This window comes from Lacerta agilis, chromosome 6 (assembly GCF_009819535.1).
Source record: "Lacerta agilis isolate rLacAgi1 chromosome 6, rLacAgi1.pri, whole genome shotgun sequence".
NCBI classification, from domain to species: domain Eukaryota; kingdom Metazoa; phylum Chordata; class Lepidosauria; order Squamata; family Lacertidae; genus Lacerta; species Lacerta agilis.
The window spans coordinates 32,582,334-32,599,972 of NC_046317.1; the positions used below are offsets into that span (position 1 = coordinate 32,582,334).

The 17,639-nt window shown below is 40.2% G+C and overlaps 1 protein-coding gene across 1 annotated transcript; it reads left to right on the plus strand.

Moving 5' to 3' along the window:
• Nucleotides 1-381: 381 nt before the first annotated feature.
• On the plus strand, nt 382-15,724 carry ZRANB2 (zinc finger RANBP2-type containing 2). Its single transcript, XM_033151812.1, has 10 exons — nt 382-499; nt 4,069-4,121; nt 4,212-4,320; nt 5,329-5,411; nt 6,726-6,802; nt 7,282-7,425; nt 9,693-9,865; nt 11,461-11,541; nt 12,948-13,109; nt 13,573-15,724. The coding sequence occupies exons 1-10, from the start codon at nt 444-446 to the stop codon at nt 13,634-13,636; spliced, it is 1,002 nt and encodes a 333-aa protein (XP_033007703.1). The 5' UTR covers nt 382-443; the 3' UTR covers nt 13,637-15,724.
• Nucleotides 15,725-17,639: the final 1,915 nt, after the last annotated feature.

Genomic DNA, 17,639 nt, shown 5'->3' on the forward strand with positions numbered 1-17,639 from the left:
CGACCCCGTATCGCCCTCCCAGCGCTGTACGGTCCTCCCCCCGCCAAGTGGCGCTCTCCGCGCAAACCTCTCCTCTTTCCCGCCGTGGGCGTTGCAGAGCCGTCTACCCCCAACGCCTGATCCTGATTTGAATAACTGGTGACGTGTGGCGTCTGCGAGCCGCGCGAGTCCCACAGCTCCGAGAAGCCGCGAGAGCTGGGAGCGCTTGACGCGGGGGTCGGCGGGGAGGGGGAGAGCGTGAGAGTTGCGGGCCCGGCGGCGCAGGCGGCACCGGAGGCGGCACCATCGCCCCGCAAGGACCACCCCCCCCCCCGGGGTCCTCACCCGAGGCCCATTTGTTGGCAGTGGCGCAGCAGCCCCCCTCCGCTTCGCGTCATTCCGGGAAGGGGAGAGGAAGCAAGGAAGGAGGGGAACAAGACACCAGGCCGAGCCTGCCTTCCGAAATGTCGACCAAGAATTTCCGCGTCAGCGACGGCGACTGGATCTGCCCGGACAAAAAGTGAGCGGAGGAGGAGGGAGAGGCGGCGAAGGGAGAAAGGCCGGGCGGGCGAGCGAGAGGCTTGGGCCTGGGGCGGGACCCGGGTTAGCAGTGAGGCCTCGGCCCCAGTGGTGTCGCGGGGGCCGGGGAGGCGAAGGCGCGGGCGGGCGGGCGGAGGGAGCGCGCTTTTCGCTCTCACACACACACGCCGCTTTCCCGGGGATACGGAGAGGCAGGCCCGCTGCTGCTGCTGCTGGGCCCGCTTTCCCTCACCCCCTTTAATTCTCCTTTTGTCAAGCGGCGCTCTCTCGCCGGCGGGAGGCGGGATGGATGGAGAAACGCGCGTCCTTGCTTTGCCCGTTGTTGTTGCCGTGCCACCGGTGTCCTCCTGAGCTTCGTTTCCCCCTGCAGAATATTCCTGCCTGCGGGTGAAAACCCGGGAGTGGGGGGGGGTGTTTCCGGCCGTTTATTTGTTTGTTTATTGAGTTTGTATCCCACCTTTCTTCTAACGTTCGGCTTCATTGCAAGGGCCAGGGCTGTACTGAGTGAAAGCACACGCTCCAACATTTATTATTATTATTATTATTATTATTATTATTATTATTATTATTATACTCCGCCCATCTGGCTGGGTTTCCCCAGTCACTCTGGGCAGCTGCCAACAGAATATTAATAATAATTATAAGAATAAAGTGATAAAACATTTCTCCCATGAAAATAGGGACACCTCAATTCCATAATGATAATTTTTTATATTTATACCCCACACATCTGACTGGGTTGCCCTAGCCACTCTGGGCGGCTTTCAACATCTATAAAAACATAATGAAACATTAAACATTTTTTTTAAAAAAAGACCCCTAGACAGGATTGCCTTCAGGCAGCTCAAGAGTCAGATAACTCCATACTCTTCAACATTTCTCCAATGCTAATAGGGACATCCCTAAGGAAAAGTAGGAAATTCTGGGATCAAATCAGAAACTGGGACAGCTTCTCTAAATCAGGGGTGTCCCTGGAAAATAGGGACATCCCCGCCAACATTTTCCCACTGAAAATAGAGACGTCCTATGGAAAAGTGGAAAATTCCAGGATCAAGTCAGAAATCCGGGACTGGCCCTGGAAAATAGGGACACTTGGAGGATCTGTGAGAGGGAGATAGACTTTGAAATTTTCTCCACACAGTGTAATTCTGTACATCTTTTATCACATGCCCCCTTTTCCTTACTCATCTGTTCTTTTTTTTTGCACTGCCATTCTGGCAAAGCAAGTTCAGCTGAGTTCAGTAGGGTTTAGGCTCAGTGTGTGGGGTTGCTGCCTCATAGTGGACACTTTTCTATTTGAAATGTGCTGCATTGCCTTTTGAAGCAAAGCAGCCATGTTTCCTATGAGGGATGCATGGGATATTCTGTGGATGTTTTTTGACAATTCTTTTAGGAAACCTGGCAGCCTTAAATTGCCATAGCAGTAGAAAGTTATGGGGTAACGACAATCATAATGTCTGCAGAAATGAAAGATAAATTTGTGCCGGTCTCTGTTGGAACAAGTTCAAATTATTACATTTTCAAATCTCATGCTGGAACTAGCTAAAATACCATGTAGTAGTGAGCAAGCTAAGAACTTGAAAAGGCATTAGTGGGAAACTATATTGTTCAGCCATTTACACATTTTTATCACTCGTATGTGTTTCAGATAGTATTTTAAAAAGCCAGTGAATGCTAAACACTTAACATATACTGGTATAAAACATATAAAATTGAGTCATTGGCTGTGTTTATGCATTGCTGTCAGCAGTCACAAAATTAAAAGACGCGTGCTTCTTGGGAGAAAAGCAATGACAAACCTAGACAGCATCTTAAAAAGCAGAGACATCACCTTGCCGACAAAGGTCCGTATAGTTAAAGCTATGGTTTTCCCAGTAGTAATGTAGGGAAGTGAGAGCTGGACCATAAAGAAGACTGATCACGGAAGAACTGATGCTTTTGAATTATGGTGCTGGAGGAGACTCTTGAAGAGTCCCATGGACTGCAAAAAGATCAAACTTATCTATCCTTAAATAAATCAGCCCTGGGTGCTCACTGGAAGGACAGATCCTGAAGTTGAGGCTCCAGTACTTTGGCCACCTCATGAGAAGAGAAGACTCCCTAGAAAAGACCCTGGTGTTGGGAAAGATGGAGGGCACACGGAGAAGGAGATGACAGAGGATGAGATGGTTGGACAGTGTTCTCAAAGCGACTAGCATGTGTTTGGCCAAACTGCAGGAGGCCATGCTCTGGTCCATGGGGTCACAAAGAGTCGGACACGACTGAACAACAACAACAACATGCATTGCTGAGCCATGTTTTGTTTTAACCATGGCTTGTTCAACAAACTACAGATCACCTCACCAGTGAGGAAACAAGCTCCATCTTTTTCTTTCAGTTGCTTTTGTTGGGTTCAGGTATCATGCCTGTCAGGGGAGACACCTTGATCATGAAGGAGGTTTTCCCAGGGTGAGGCTCATCCATTGCATTTGTTAAAATAGCTCTGGTCCATAAGCCAACAACAAATCAGCATTTCACAATGAGGTTTATTGACAGGGAAAAAAAGCCATGATTAGACTATTGGGCTGAATCTGGACTGTTTTATGCAAACCAGGTCATTGACTAAAGCATTGGTCCCCAAACGTTTTTCCTCTGGGCCACACTTTCATAATATAAATTTGCTCATGCCATACTTAATTTTTTATTGATAAGAAATACATTGGAAAACAAATAGGGGAACTGATTTTGAAAAGATATCTATCTATAGTCCGCAAATATTATTATTATTATAATATATATATATATATATATATATATATATATATATATATATATATACACACACACACACACACACACACACACACACACACAAAAACATAATATAATATAATAGTAGCATTCTATACTATATACTACACTGAAATATTTAAATGTTTCTTTGATTGTCCTTGAATATTTCCACCATACTTTCCATCCTTTCTTGCCACACCAGTGTAGTGTTTTGAGAACCACTGGACTAATGCAACTGACTACAACTCTTAGAATCCTTTATCTTTGGCAGTTTAGGCTGGGGCTGATGGCAACTGGAGTCCAGCAACATCTAGAGCATCACAGGTTCCTTATCACTGAGCTAAAGCATGCCAGCTATAAAGCATCTTTTATATATAAAAGCTTCTGAAAGCGCTGTTGCCAAAGTGCCTTATTTAGAAGATGACCAGTATCTTGCCAGAGGTAGTACGAACTCAATTTCAGTAATGGTGTTACTACTGAAATGTTTAGGTATAAAGTCACACAGTAGTAAAGTTTCCAGTGAGTTATTAACATACTGTGTTGCATACTTTTTGCATGGGAGAAGAATATTCAAGAAGTTAATTAGGCGCAAGCAACATGAATATCTTGAGACTGACTCTATATTTGTGTTTAGAAATTTAGTTTTAAAATGTAGGCTGCAATCCTAAGCCTACTAACTGGAAAGAAATCCCATTAAACTTGGTAGAACTTTAAAGTTATTGTTTAGTATCATGTTTAGAAAAAATGGCTCTTCAATCATGTTTCCCTTTTTTGAAGGTGTGGAAATGTTAACTTTGCTAGAAGAACCAGCTGCAACAGATGTGGTCGAGGTAATTATAAGTTATGCTTCTTTTGAGAGGGAAATTGATTGCAGAAACTCAAATTTATAATAAATTGTTTGAATCTTGTTAACCTTTCAGAAAAAACCACAGAGGCCAAGATGATGAAAGCTGGGGGAACTGAGATAGGGAAGACACTTGCTGAAAAAAGCCGTGGTCTATTCAGTGCTAATGACTGGCAGTGTAAAACGTATGTTTATCCTAAAGCTCCAGTTCATTTCTAGTTTCTATTAAACATGTGCTTTTTCTCTTTTAATATCCAATTGTCTATTTTAGCTGTCTGTTTTTCTTCCTTTTTTATTATCCACATGTATTTCCTACTTTTTATGCAAGCCAATCCTATGTATGTTTACTCAGAAGTAAGTCCCATTGTGCACATAGGATTCCAGTGTTATGCTTGTGCCACTGCCATATTATTTACAACCACATGCATTATAAAAATATTAAAACATTCATCATTCAACTATAAATTCTTTAGTTGGCAGCACTAAATATTTTAATTTCCTCTTCATTCTTAAACACACTTTTTGCAATTCATATTGGAAAATAAAATTGACCTAAAGTTTTTCATATAGCCTGAGATAAAAGCGCAGCCATGTGATGCCTATTGAAAGTCAACTTTCTGAATTTATAAGCATTTATTTGTGTTAGTAATTTAGTCTGAATTAAGTGGCATCAGTTGATTGGCATCTGTTTCTGTTCTCCTTTCCTTTATTTTCACTGACATATGGGAACTGCATAATTGCACTGCAATTTGTATGTGGTAGAAAGAGTATTTCCCCAAACTTCATTTTGCTGACCCACAAAAAGAAATCAGTTTGGTTGCCTGCTGACTTGAAATACAGGGTTTTGCTTGCTTTTTCTTAACTGTACTTCGTGCAGATGTCATCCAAGTAGGAGAATAGGTTTGTTGCGTATGTTATTGAATTGTTTTCACTACACAAAACAAGTCTTCACCAATGTACCTGCTATAAAAGGAGATCATTGTTGTCAGTTCTGTATTTTGATTAAAAGTTGTTTAAATATCAGTGATATTCACTACTGTATGCTTAAAGTATCTTGGAAGTAATAAAATGACTCCTATAGGTCTTTAAAATGGGTTTTAAAATTTAAGGTATTGACTAGTTTAATTTCTTAATTTTTGAACCAATGTAGTTCCTGTATTTAAACTGTCTACCATGTGTTTTTCTTCCCAAAGATGTGGCAATGTTAATTGGGCCAGGAGATCAGAATGCAATATGTGCAACACTCCGAAATATGCCAAACTTGAGGAAAGGACAGGTAATTGTTTCAAATTGTCTAAAATAATGTTTTTAGAGATACAGCACATGCAACCATGTTCCCTCCTCCTTTGTGAGCAGCTTTTGCGATAAAGCCATGTTGAACTTTGGGAACTGTTGGCTTGGAACCAAAAGCATTCCACACATTGCTTAATTTTGCTTTTGCTTTAGCCATTTTCTCCGGGTTGTGGCAATTTGAATTCAAGTTTCTGAGAGATTTGGGTGTGTCCTGGCCTTTGTGATTTGCCAAAAATATACCTAGACTTGGAAAGAAAATGAAAAGCTGCTGAAAGGGCGCCAAAACATCTCGGTAGACCATAATGGTGAAATAAGAGATCCCAGAACTTCTAAAAAAGTTACTGAGATTTCCAGACATCTTACTTCACATGTTGAGAGAACATAAGTGAAGAGACTTGGCCTTGTTCTCAGCCCCCTTGTGTTGCTAATAACTAGACCCTTGAGATCTTTATGTGTTAAGCTGGTTTTGGTTCTGTATGCTACATTATAGCACTTGTCAACAAGTTAGCTTAATGTGCACACACACAACAAGAGGCCTTTGTCCCTCTGCCATACATAGCAAATACCACCGCTACATTGATCTGTGTGTTTTGTCAATCCCCTCTTCCCAGCTCCATCAATACTTAGCACATACCCTTTCTCTGCCACCTCTCAGCACTAAGGAGTGCTCAGTATGAGATTTACTGCTCCTCTCTACCACTGTATCTTTGCCTCTTGCAGACCATGTGGCGTAGGGAGGTGCAAGCACTCTGCAGAACATAAGTGGCTTGAGCTTTGAATACTGCCTCAGACTGAGAGGTGCCAGAGAGAGGAGGAAGCTTCTTCCTAACTTCAAAGGAAACGGGTGGCTGAAATGACTGCCACAGAGATGGACAGAGAACGAAGCAGCTGTGGAAGGGGGGTCTCAAGTTCCAAGTGCAGGAAGCAGGCAGATGTCTTCATGGTCCTGTGCTTCGTGGAAAAATCCTCTCTCCACTACCTAGTCAGTTTTGCTCAAGCATTTCTCAATTCTTGGGAGTGCTCAGCATGTGGGGAGTAACTATCACTATCTACTGAGTAGAGCACATGCATACGCAACTCTCTGATCCAATTGACTTTGGCTAGAAATGACATATACTTACTGGTAGAGGCAGCTGCAGCAATTAAACTGAGCACAACTTAACACTGAGTGGTATTAGAAGAATTGTCACTGAGACCTCTCTACACTCTGCTGTAGAAAGAAGCAATGTATAAAGAAGAAAAAGTCTTTTGTGTCCTTAAGTTTGCTTTTTAACATTTCTGAAACTTCTTTTTGCAGGATATGGTGGGGGCTTTAATGAAAGAGAGAATGTTGAATACATAGAACGTGAAGAGTCAGATGGGGAATATGATGAGGTAGGCAGTATTTACCTGGTGAATGTGTATGTAATTGTCAAGAATGAGTACAGGCAACCGAGGATAGCGCATAAAGCCAAAACCGTGCATAGTCGGAACACATGGGTTCAACGGCAGGTGGGATTGCCAGAGTCTTTTTCCCCCCAGAAACCTGCTCCCTTTATAATTTTTCTCTTAAAAATTGCCAAGCGCAAAAAGCCAAATGAGTGCAACTTAAATGTGCATAAGTTGTAAGTTATGTATATAGCAGTAAGCTTCGTCCAAGTACTTAAAAGTAGTTCTCTAGATGTGGGTTGTACAGGCAACCCCTGATTTGCTTGGGGGTTGCGTTTCTGGCCCCTGTGCGTATTGGGGTGTGTGTAAGCCCGCTCCGCCCCCTTTTCTGGCTACTTCTGGGTTGCTGCTATGTGCATATGTATCATCGTGCATGCATTCAACAACAGTGCACTCTCTTATGAATACAATGCAACCTCTTTCAGTTTGGTCGCAAAAAGAAAAAATACAGAGGGAAGCCTGTTGGTCCTGCATCTATCCTAAAGGTAGTTGAAGATAAGGAATCTGAAGGAGAAGGAGAAGAGGATGAGGATGAGGATGGAGATCTGTCGAAGTATAAGTTGGATGAGGTAAAACCATTCTTCTGTCTTGTTTCCTTCTTGGCTAAATTCACACAGCTAAAGCTTAATTTGACTGCTGTTCAGAACTCAGACGGCTAATGTGATTGAACTTGCAAGTTGGGAATTTATCCATTTGCTTGGTGCCTTCTCCCTGTGTTCAGTGGCAAACAACAAACAAACAACAAAAATCCTTGCCCCTCCATAAAAAAGAAGAAAATACTGAATCCAGTTTTGGAGTTGGCTATATTCCAAGACAGCCATAAAAATAAATGTATTGGGGAGGTGTTAAGCATGACAGCATGTGCAAATTTTAAAAGTACAGTAGTACCTCGGTTTAAGAACTTAAATCATTCTGGAGATCCGTTCTTAACCTGAAATTGTTCTTAACCTGAGATACCCGTTCTTTAGCCAATGGAGCCTCCCACTGCTGCTGCGTCGCTGCCATGTGATTTTGTTCTCATCCTGAAGCAAAGTTCTTAACCCGAGGTACTATTTCTGGGTTAGCAGAGTCTGTAACCTGAAGCGTCTGTAACCCGAGGTACCACTGTACTGCCTTTATTGAGAAAGGTTCCTTTTCAGTATAGTTGCAATGAACTCATTGGGATCAACAGTACCCCACAAGGTAAAATATATCAATCTATGAGAACAATGTGTGGGGTCTGTCTGACCCTACAGTTTTTTAAACATTAAAAAAACAGCATACTGTGCCATTAACACGTATGGAACTATAACGGTTACAGAAGTCAGCAAAGCAATAACCATTAGTTGTAAATTAGCTGTAACAGTAACACATAGATTGCACTCATACACATGCTATTCAAGTCCCCTATGGCAACTGCCACATTTCACAACTGCAGGAGTATGAAAGAAGATGGTTACATGAAAGGTTGACTACCTTTGAGATGATACCTGCACTTGCTCTTGGTGTGAGCAGTGGCAAAGCCCTACCAGTTCTTAGACTGCCTTTCTCAACATCTCAGTTGGCTATAATTTAGAAGCAGGTTCCTACAGGAGGTGGCAGTTCTTCACATAACCAGGTACTAACCTGTATGTCAAATTGGCATAGGATAATGTATGCTACAGGAAAAGGCAGCAGTGCTAGATGTGACCCTCTCGTATTGAATTAGTAAAGACAGCACCTTAGGGTTATGCATGTGTCACATGCACAAATGCGTATGCATGCATGCACAATAGCCAGCTGTAATATCCAGTTTTGACAATGGGCAAATACAGATGAATATATGAGAAATGCTTGTTCTTAGAAAATTGATTTTCCCCTCAAAATAAAATTTATTGCAACTTGACCATGTATATATCATTTCTTTAACCACATTTTTTATCCTCAAATGAACTAGGAGCAGCACACATTCAGTTATTCCATTTCATCTTCATACCTCTGTGACGTAAGTTAGGCCACCTGGTCTTCGAGTTGCCATATTTCCAAAAGTGAAAATCCAGACACTTGTTGAGCCTTTCTTTGTTTTAGCATATGTGAATCTGTTCACACATCGTCGTCCTCTCCACCCAAGTGCCCTGTGGCTCCTCAGACGTCACCGCAGCCCCCTGTTCTTCTGCTGCCATTGCAGAGTGGCTGAGCGGGTAGAAGACTGAAGGTGGCATTGTGTGTGTTCTCCCCCCACTGCCATGGGTAGACTGTGAAGTCGCTGAAGCCAGGGCTTGTGGGGATGGGTGGCAGCAGCTGGGCAGGGCCATTGCTGCCTTCATGGGGTGGCTTGACAGTGGTGGTCTTGATGTCTCCCAGGCACAGGACAATGGGTGTAGGAGTGCCTGGCTCCTCAGGTATCCTGCACCACGACTCGCGCTTCTGCACAGTGTGGTCTGCTGCCCCGCTGCCGTTGCTCTCATTGCCCGGAGGTGACAACTCAGGTGTGCATGGCAGGGAAGTAGGCAGAACTCCGCAGCTGCAGTGTCTTTCCACATACTGCTTGTCACCCAAAAGTGGCTGCAACCCTGACCGCCGGACATGGTTGCCATTTTCTAAGTCTGATTCCTGGATGTCTCCAGGCTTTCCCGGACATATATGGCAGCCCTGCCTGGTCTGCTTCATGGCTAAGTAAGGATTCCATCCTTGTTTCCCTGGACTGAGGCTAAATTTTATTTTATTTATTTTATAAATAAAGGTAAGTATGTAGCAAGTTGTTTAACTGCACCGTATTAGAGTGTTTTGAGGCAGGACAAAGACATACACCATATAAATGAAATACTTTTCTGAATGCTTTCTATCTAACAAAAATAACTTGTTGGGTTTTTTTCAGGATGAAGATGAAGAAGATGCAGATCTCTCAAAATATAATCTTGATGCTAGCGAGGAAGAGGATTCCACCAAGAAGAAATCTACAACTAGGCGCAGCCGTTCCAAGTCTCGATCTTCTCATTCACGATCTTCATCTCGCTCATCCTCCCACTCAAGCTCAAGGTCTAGGTCCAGGTAAACGGGTACAGGTCAAGGGTAACGCCAGACAAAATGTCAGTATCTAACTTTCTTTATTTACATCTCTTTTGTGATTGATTTTTTTACTTTTTATTTTTCACGGTTTGAGTTAAGCTAATAAATCTTACATATCTAGCCTGCACAGGTAGTCTGTGCTTAAACTGAGAAAATTGCAGTTGCTCACTATAAATGTTAGGGTACGTGTTAGTGTAATAGACAGTGTAAGTGAACATTTTCTTATTGACCAAGATAATTTTAATTTTATATCTCTAAACAAACAGGGTTTCTCTGTCACTCTTGCTGGTTAGGTTTCTGATGGCACCAAATATTTGATACCAGTTTTTGGTTCCTCAGAAGTACTCTTATTCTCCATTTCCATGGTGTGTCAGTTGTAGGAAATGCTGTATGAACCCTGGCAAATACAACCATTCTTTGGTGACTTACATCCTGGATAATCCAATTAACAATGGTTATTTCCCCACAGCATTCTGTATTCTCTGTATTGGAGATCACCTTATGTAGCCACTGTCCTGTATATGGAATAATACTATTGAGACAAGATAATTCTACATAATTATTGCAGAACATCGAATAAATAAAGATATTTAATTTGTCAGTTTGCTGGTTGAAACTTTGGAGAAATGTAGTTTGGTAAATAATTTTTGAAGTTATTGACACTCATATGCCTTTTGGGTGCTAGTTAAGCCACAAATGCAATTTTAATGTCAATTGTCTTTCCTAGTGGTTATGTTCTTTGAGACTAAACTCTTGGCAGGCAATAAAAAATGTTTCCCAAGTGGAATTGAAATTTTGAGACAAACTTCTTCATAATATGGAACAGTGCTACGGGAACACTTCTTAATTTGGGAATTGTGGAATCCACTCTGCCTCCATGTTTGGCTTATACATACATGCCAGGCTTCTTGAACTGCCCCTTCCTGAAAACAGTTGTTTGAAAAATAATTGTAGAATGTTCACTGGTCTATTGGAATAAATCTTTAACTCTTGCCTTCAGAGCATCCTAGCGGTTTTTTTTTTTTACACAAATATAACATTGGAAGTTGGCTTCTTTACATTATTTACAATATCTGGTTTTCAATTTTGAGCCAAATATTTCTTACTAACTTTTAATGTTTAAAAGTAAAATTTTGGATTTTTTTTTGTATATGCAGCTTATACACTGAGGTTAATAACTGATGATATTCTTAACATTTTAAGATAACTTAATATTTTATCTTTTATTGATCAGGATCCAAAGAACCCTGATAGTCCACAGGGGCCTTGGGCTTGTATTTTTTTAATGACATCCTTTTTTACTAAGTGGCAAACTGCTTTTAAAACTGTAGAATGTTTAAAAAACAGCTTGTATGGAAGTTAGGTATTCAAAGCAAAAATCTGTTCAACTAGCTTAGCACATTCTGCTTCTGTTAGCTCAAAGCAGCTTTTTGGATCCTGACCAACCCTTTATTAAATGCTGTGAAGGAAATAAAAATTATTTTCACTTCCAATACAAATTACACGAAAGAGTAGATTTCCATTTGGTTCTTATATTTTTATTCACAAAAAAATTAAAATCCTTCGTGTTGTTTCAGGTCAAGAAGCTCTTCCAGCTCAAGGTCAAGATCTCATTCCACTTCCAGAGAACGTTCTAGATCTCGTGGGTCGAAATCAAGGTGAATGAGGTAGCAACCTCTCTGCTTGTCAGAGAGAGACAGGCAAAAAGATCACCAGAAATTACAGTTCTATTTTGAATATTTCGTTCTCACATATAATTTTTGTTCAATGCAATAACAATAGTAATGAACTTGTTATAAAAAATGTTGTATCATAAATATACTTCACTGATGTAAAAGGCTTTAAAAACATACTAGTCCTCTTTTCTGATAAATCTCAAATCAACAGAGCCCAATTTCTCTCTTTCATAAAGAGCACAAAGGGAGAGAGGTCTGTGTAGTTCTGGATCTCACAAAACTTGCCCAAAGCAGAGTGGGAAATCCAGTTGGGAATATTGAATATGTGCACCAGTCTCCCTCAGACTGCCCTGATATTTTGTGTGTGTCCATATGCACTAGGGGGAAAGATAAAGGGCTGTACCCTATGACACAGAGCATTGGCTTATGCTAGACAGAATATAGCAGCCAAATTGTTCACAGTAACAAATGTTGGTCCTTTACTGTGAGAGTTGCACCGGTTGGCTATTTACTACCAGGTTTTTGTGTTAATTCACAACTTGAGTTCAAAGTACCTTAAAGACCACTTAATTCCTTCTGCTCCACTTTGATCACTAAAATAGTTTGATGGGGCACTTTCGGTGGTTCCCCACACCCCCTAGGTTCAATTTACCTTTACCAGGAACTGAACCTTGAATGTGATAGGCAGTGTATCCTGTGAAGTTCTCTCCAAATAAAAATCCATCAGATGTCATCCCTGCTTTCTTTCAGACCCTTGTAACAGCCTTCTACCAATCCTTTCCTACTGATATTTTTACTGTTGAGTACTGTGCTTTGTGTTGTATACTACCTTGTTATATTTTCTGTGAAGCTACGGTTTATAAAGTAAATGAAATACAAAGCGTGAGAGCCAATGCAGTGTGCAGTCGCATGTGCCTACGCAATGCGACTTCTGTATGTGTATAAGATTATTGTGGCCGTACAGTCTTCCTAATGACTATACTTGTTTTCAAAGGTCTGTGAAATGCATACAGTATGTAAAATGTGTAAACTAATGCCTCAGCCTCTTTCTTAATGTAGGAAATGTGAATATGTTCATCTCTCACTTTAGACTTAAATTGTTTGCTGTTGCTGAGAAGCAGCAATTGCATAAAGCTGAATAATTGCTTCTGCATTAGTCTTGATCATTATATGATCAGTTCTGGTCAGTCTCTGAGTAATTTGCCCACAATCCCATATTGAGAAGCTCTTAAGGCAGAATTCTTATTGGCACAGCAGTAAGTATTTATGTCTTAATATAATTTCATTTTACATTTGCAGCGTGTGTTCTAGATTGGATATATATGTAGTAGATTGTTGCAACCTCGTTATTTATGTTAGGATTAAGTCTGATTTATTTCTTAATAAAGATCCAGCTCCAGATCCATCAGGGGTTCTTCAACTCCAAGAAAAAGATCTTACTCAAGCTCTCGCTCATCATCTTCCCCTGAGAGAAGCAGAAAGAGAAGCCGATCTAGATCTTCATCTGGTGATCGCAAAAAAAGGCGAACGAAATCACTGTCACCTGAAAGGTTTGGGTTTCTGTAGAATAAGAACGGTTCTTTAAATGTTAACTGTGGAAGGGCTAGAAAAGGAACAGTATGTTTAAGTATTGTGTGTTTGAAGATAGCTGTTTTCATTTTTGTAGATTCCATTTATCCCAGCTGATGCTATTTCTTTTAAAAGATAGTCAAAATTTTGTAGTTAAAAATTTTCAGATCTACTCACAAATCAGAATAAAATGTTTTTAAAGTCCTGAAGCACTCTTACGTTTTTTTCTAGATGATTACAAATGAAGGTATTATTGCCTAAGAGTTCTATATTGATGTGAACTGTGGAATGCAGTTATGATACAGAGATGAAGTCCAAATAATTGCATTCCCAGTTCATACCTTCCCCATTTTCTTTCTCCCTCCCAATTCCCCCTCCCCAATGAAAACCACTGCAATTCAAACTTACTTGTTTGCATGCTTTCTTCCATCTTTTATCTTGCAGACACCGAAGGTCATCATCTGGATCTTCTCATTCTGGATCCCGTACAAGTTCTAAAAAGAAATAATATATTAAAACTCAAACACACATGAAAATAGTCCACTGCATGAGACATTTTTAAGAAGTTGGTGTCTTACTTGGTCAGAAGTGCTAAATCCTGCTAGTAGAGATGCATGTTTAATGGAAAACTGCAGCTATTTTAATTCATGAAACAAAATGTAATGAAATATTTTAAGCCATAAATTGCCTCCAGAAAGGTGAGTAGCGTGACTTTTTTTTTCTAAGTGCCTGCCCCTTCTTGATTTGACTGGTTTGTTACTTCCTAGTTCTAAGACTCTAATTTTGTTGAAGAACTTTCTATGTTATGCTGCCATCCTGATTTGTCATTTAGCCTTCAGGTTTGCTAGTCACAAAACTACCAAGGGGACAGTTTATTTGATGTTAATATGCACTCTGGTTTCTAAACTGGTCCAGGCCACTCCTTCCCCACCACCAGCCATTCCAGCAAGGATCACAAAAGCTACTGTAGTATATCTTCAGATGCAAAGCAAGAGATACTTCAGAGAGATAACTGCCTTCCATAAACAAGTGCTGTGCTTTCTAAGTGAAAATAAATCCAACTAAAAACAATTATTCTTTCAGTAGACAGGATCAAAGCAGACATGTAAGCTACCTTGTGTTGCTTCTTCGATAGTCAGCCAGAAACAAAACTTGGTTATAATTTTGTCCTGGTGCTGCGTCTGTGAGTACTTTCTGGTGGCATTTAACTTCCTAAGTTTTGGCAGCCACATCCTGGCTAATCAATAGCTGTTTTTGCTGCAGCACAAAATACATGCACAGCATCTAAAGGAATGTGTAATTTTCCTTCCTACTGGAGGTTTTCAGGCATCTCTCTCTGTGCACCTTCCCTCAAAAGCTGTTCTTGAAGTACTCTCTTGAGTCATTCAATTTTAGTACCAGAACTGGACACTGGTGTGCCATCTCCCCCTCCTCCCTCAATCACATGCATGGAATCTTTGGTTCATGCTAAAAATTGAGCCACTAGTGTATATTCAGATACAATTAAGTACAGGCAACGGCCTTTTTGTGCACATTCAAAGTACAAATGTGTAGGTGTACATCGCTGCAACCAGGAACTGGCCAAAAAAGGGTGTGGGGCAGGGACGTAACGGGCTTACACACACTCCGCTGATGCAAGCAGGGGTCAAGAACTCAGTCCCCATGCAAAACAGTTGTGCCCTGTACTAAGATCCAAAACACTCAGATTTTGTGAAATGTTTTCCAAATGTGTAGAAATGTAATAACAAAATCAGTTTCTTCCAAGTCAGTAAAATTCAATTTACACTAGAAAACTATAACTCTCCCAGAAAATACTGTGGCTCTTCTAAAGTATAAATGCTTACTTAAACAGATCACAAATCATCACATATCTTTTTGGATGACTGTAAATTTGTGGCTTAAAATGCTTCATTAAATTTGTTTTACTAGCAAATATTTGTTAAATACTGACCATTCTTAAGCTCCGTTTGCTTGGGAGAAATGTGTCTTCAGTGAGATCCCAAGGTAAGTATGTTAAGGAAGCTTAGTGGTTCTAGGAAAGAAGCTGTATATCTTACTTGTATATTGGATCATCTGCATTTTAAAGCAAACTGCACAGCAACAAATGGAGCAGAACTTGTCTATTTTATTTTTATTTTATGAACATCTTAATTTTTTTGGACTGATCAAAGACAAAGTAAAATGGTTTTGCTGTAGAAATATTTTGGATAAATTTTGCAGGAAAAAATGCCCTGTAATCCTGTATTGCTTTCTCTTAGGTATCTTTTCTTTTTCTTTTCTCTCTTTCTTTTTGCTAAGCATAGCTTAGGTTGCACAAGAACAAATAGTCTTTGTAACTGTGCCTCTGACTTCTTGAAAGTCTGTCTAAAAGTGTGAAAATCAGATTTGCTAGATGCTACATGTTAATTTAGTTATTCTTGTGCTTTGTATTCTGAAGTATTGTACCTAACAAGTTCTTAAACTCAGCAAATTATAGGTTAGAGATAACTGGGAAAATTATGGGTTTCATTTGGCTTGGATTAAAATGTACTGGTTTGTTCTATGATGATATAATTCTGTAGACATATGTAAATAAAGCATGTCAATCAAAGATGAAGTGTGCATATACTTGAGTTTTAAGTAACACCTGTCTGAATAATTTCAAAAATATTGAATATTCTGCAAGTTAGTTCCATTTTGCATTCATATGGGTCTATTCTGAGTATTAATTTAGTTGGTTAAGATCAGAGAGACGTGTTATTTGTACTCCTTGGCTTGGCTCCTGTGCCTCTACAGTGGATTAACTACCGTATTTTTCGCTCCATAGGACGCTCCGGACCATAGGGCGCACCTCATTTTTAGAGGAGGAAACAAGAAAAAAATTTTTTTTCTGGTTTTCCTCCTCTAAAAGCCCTGTTTTGTTTTGTTTTTTGTTTTGTTTTTGAGGATCAGCTAAAAGTTTTGCAGCTTTTTTTGCAAAGGGAAAAGCCCTGGGGTTTGGTTTTTTTTTTTTTTTTGGAGGATCAGCTAAAGGTTTTGCTGCTGTTTTTGCAAAGGCAAAAGGCCTTTTTTGAGAATCAGCTAAAAGTTTTGCAGCTTTTTTTGCAAAGGGAAAAGCCCTAGGGGTTTTTTTTTTTTTTGAGGATCAGCTAAAGGTTTTGCAGCTTTTTTTTGCAAAGGGGGAAAAGCAAAGCTCCTTTTGCAAAGGGAAAAGCAAAGAGGAAAAGCCCCATTTTTATGGGGTTTAACTCACATTTCTGAAAAATCCTAAGGAAAGGGAGCCATTTCTACTGTTTTCAGACAGATAATCTAATCAGCCAGTCACATGTCCTGGGGAAACAAACAACCTCCCTCTGCAGCACATTCAACAAAGGAGGGCGGGGCTGAAAGGGAGCTGGGACTCTTATCTCTCTCCCCATCTCTTGCTGATCAGCTGCTGAGCGGGGTCCTTTCAACACTCCCTTTTCTCTTTGTAAAATAAAAAGCACAATTTGCTTTTGGCCCCTGGGCAATTCAGCTCCAGGGACCACCATTCGCTCCATAAGACGCACAGGTATTTCCCCTTACTTTTTAGGAGGAAAAAAGTGCGTCTTATGGAGCAAAAAATACGGTAGCTAACTTTCAGCTCATCTTCCAAAACTGAAAGAAGTCTGTAAGAGATTGCATCATAGTAACCACCAGCAATAGCAGAGTTCTTAACCTATGCTGCATGGTGTTAGCATATAGAAATGCTTGCCTTCTATTCTTAAGACTTAGGAAAAGCATGCTTTCTTAAAACAAAAAAACAATTTACTTAATAGTTTTTGAAAAGTGCAGTTTCTTACATGCTGCAATATCACTATAATTCCCCCCTGTGATATAAGCAAATTCCCAGCATGCCCTTCTCAAGCACTTACTGTTCAATTGGTTAATAGAACTGAAAATAAAAGAACACGAATGAGTAATTGAACAAGTCACCTTAGCCAGAGATCATGGCAGTTAAACACACAAGATACAAGAAATACGTACAAAATATTAAGTAAACCTAGTATTAAAAAATTAATGCAGCATTGAAATCAATAGCCAGCTTTCGTAACTTCACTGTTCTTATTTGGGGATCCTTCTGGCCTAAAGGCCAGCTGATTGTTGCTAGGTACAGGCTGTAAAAATGTTTTCCAAAATACATTTCTGATGGGTATTCATTTTCAGAGCTGCATCTGCGTTGTAGAAGTGATCTGGAGTTTATGGGGAGAGGGAGGGAAAAATTAAAACCACACATGCTCGCTTGCTCACTCACACATAATTTTTTTGTTTTGCTATATAGCACAAAGGGGCTGTCATCCCTAAACCAGAAGGCTTTATTCCAAGGTATTTTCTTTGAATAAGCAGTATATGCATTTTGTTACTTAGATATCGGGATGAGATTTCTGAGGAGTGGGGAAGGGGAAATGTTTCACACAACAAAGGGAGGAGTTTCAACCCCATAGTATGTACAGTATTCCCTTAAAGCTTAGTCCCTATTGCTGAGATACTTACTAGACTGCAGCAAGCTT

What these genes read in the sequence shown, in the direction of transcription:
- ZRANB2 (XM_033151812.1), top strand. Translation starts at nt 444, where the DNA reads ATGTCGACCAAGAATTTCCGCGTCAGCGACGGCGACTGGATCTGCCCG. An exon ending in AGCTCAAGGTCTAGGTCCAG is followed by an intron (nt 9,866 to 11,460) that starts GTAAACGGGTAC and finishes GTGTTGTTTCAG; the next exon opens with GTCAAGAAGCTCTTCCAGCT. An exon ending in TCTCGTGGGTCGAAATCAAG is followed by an intron (nt 11,542 to 12,947) that starts GTGAATGAGGTA and finishes TTCTTAATAAAG; the next exon opens with ATCCAGCTCCAGATCCATCA.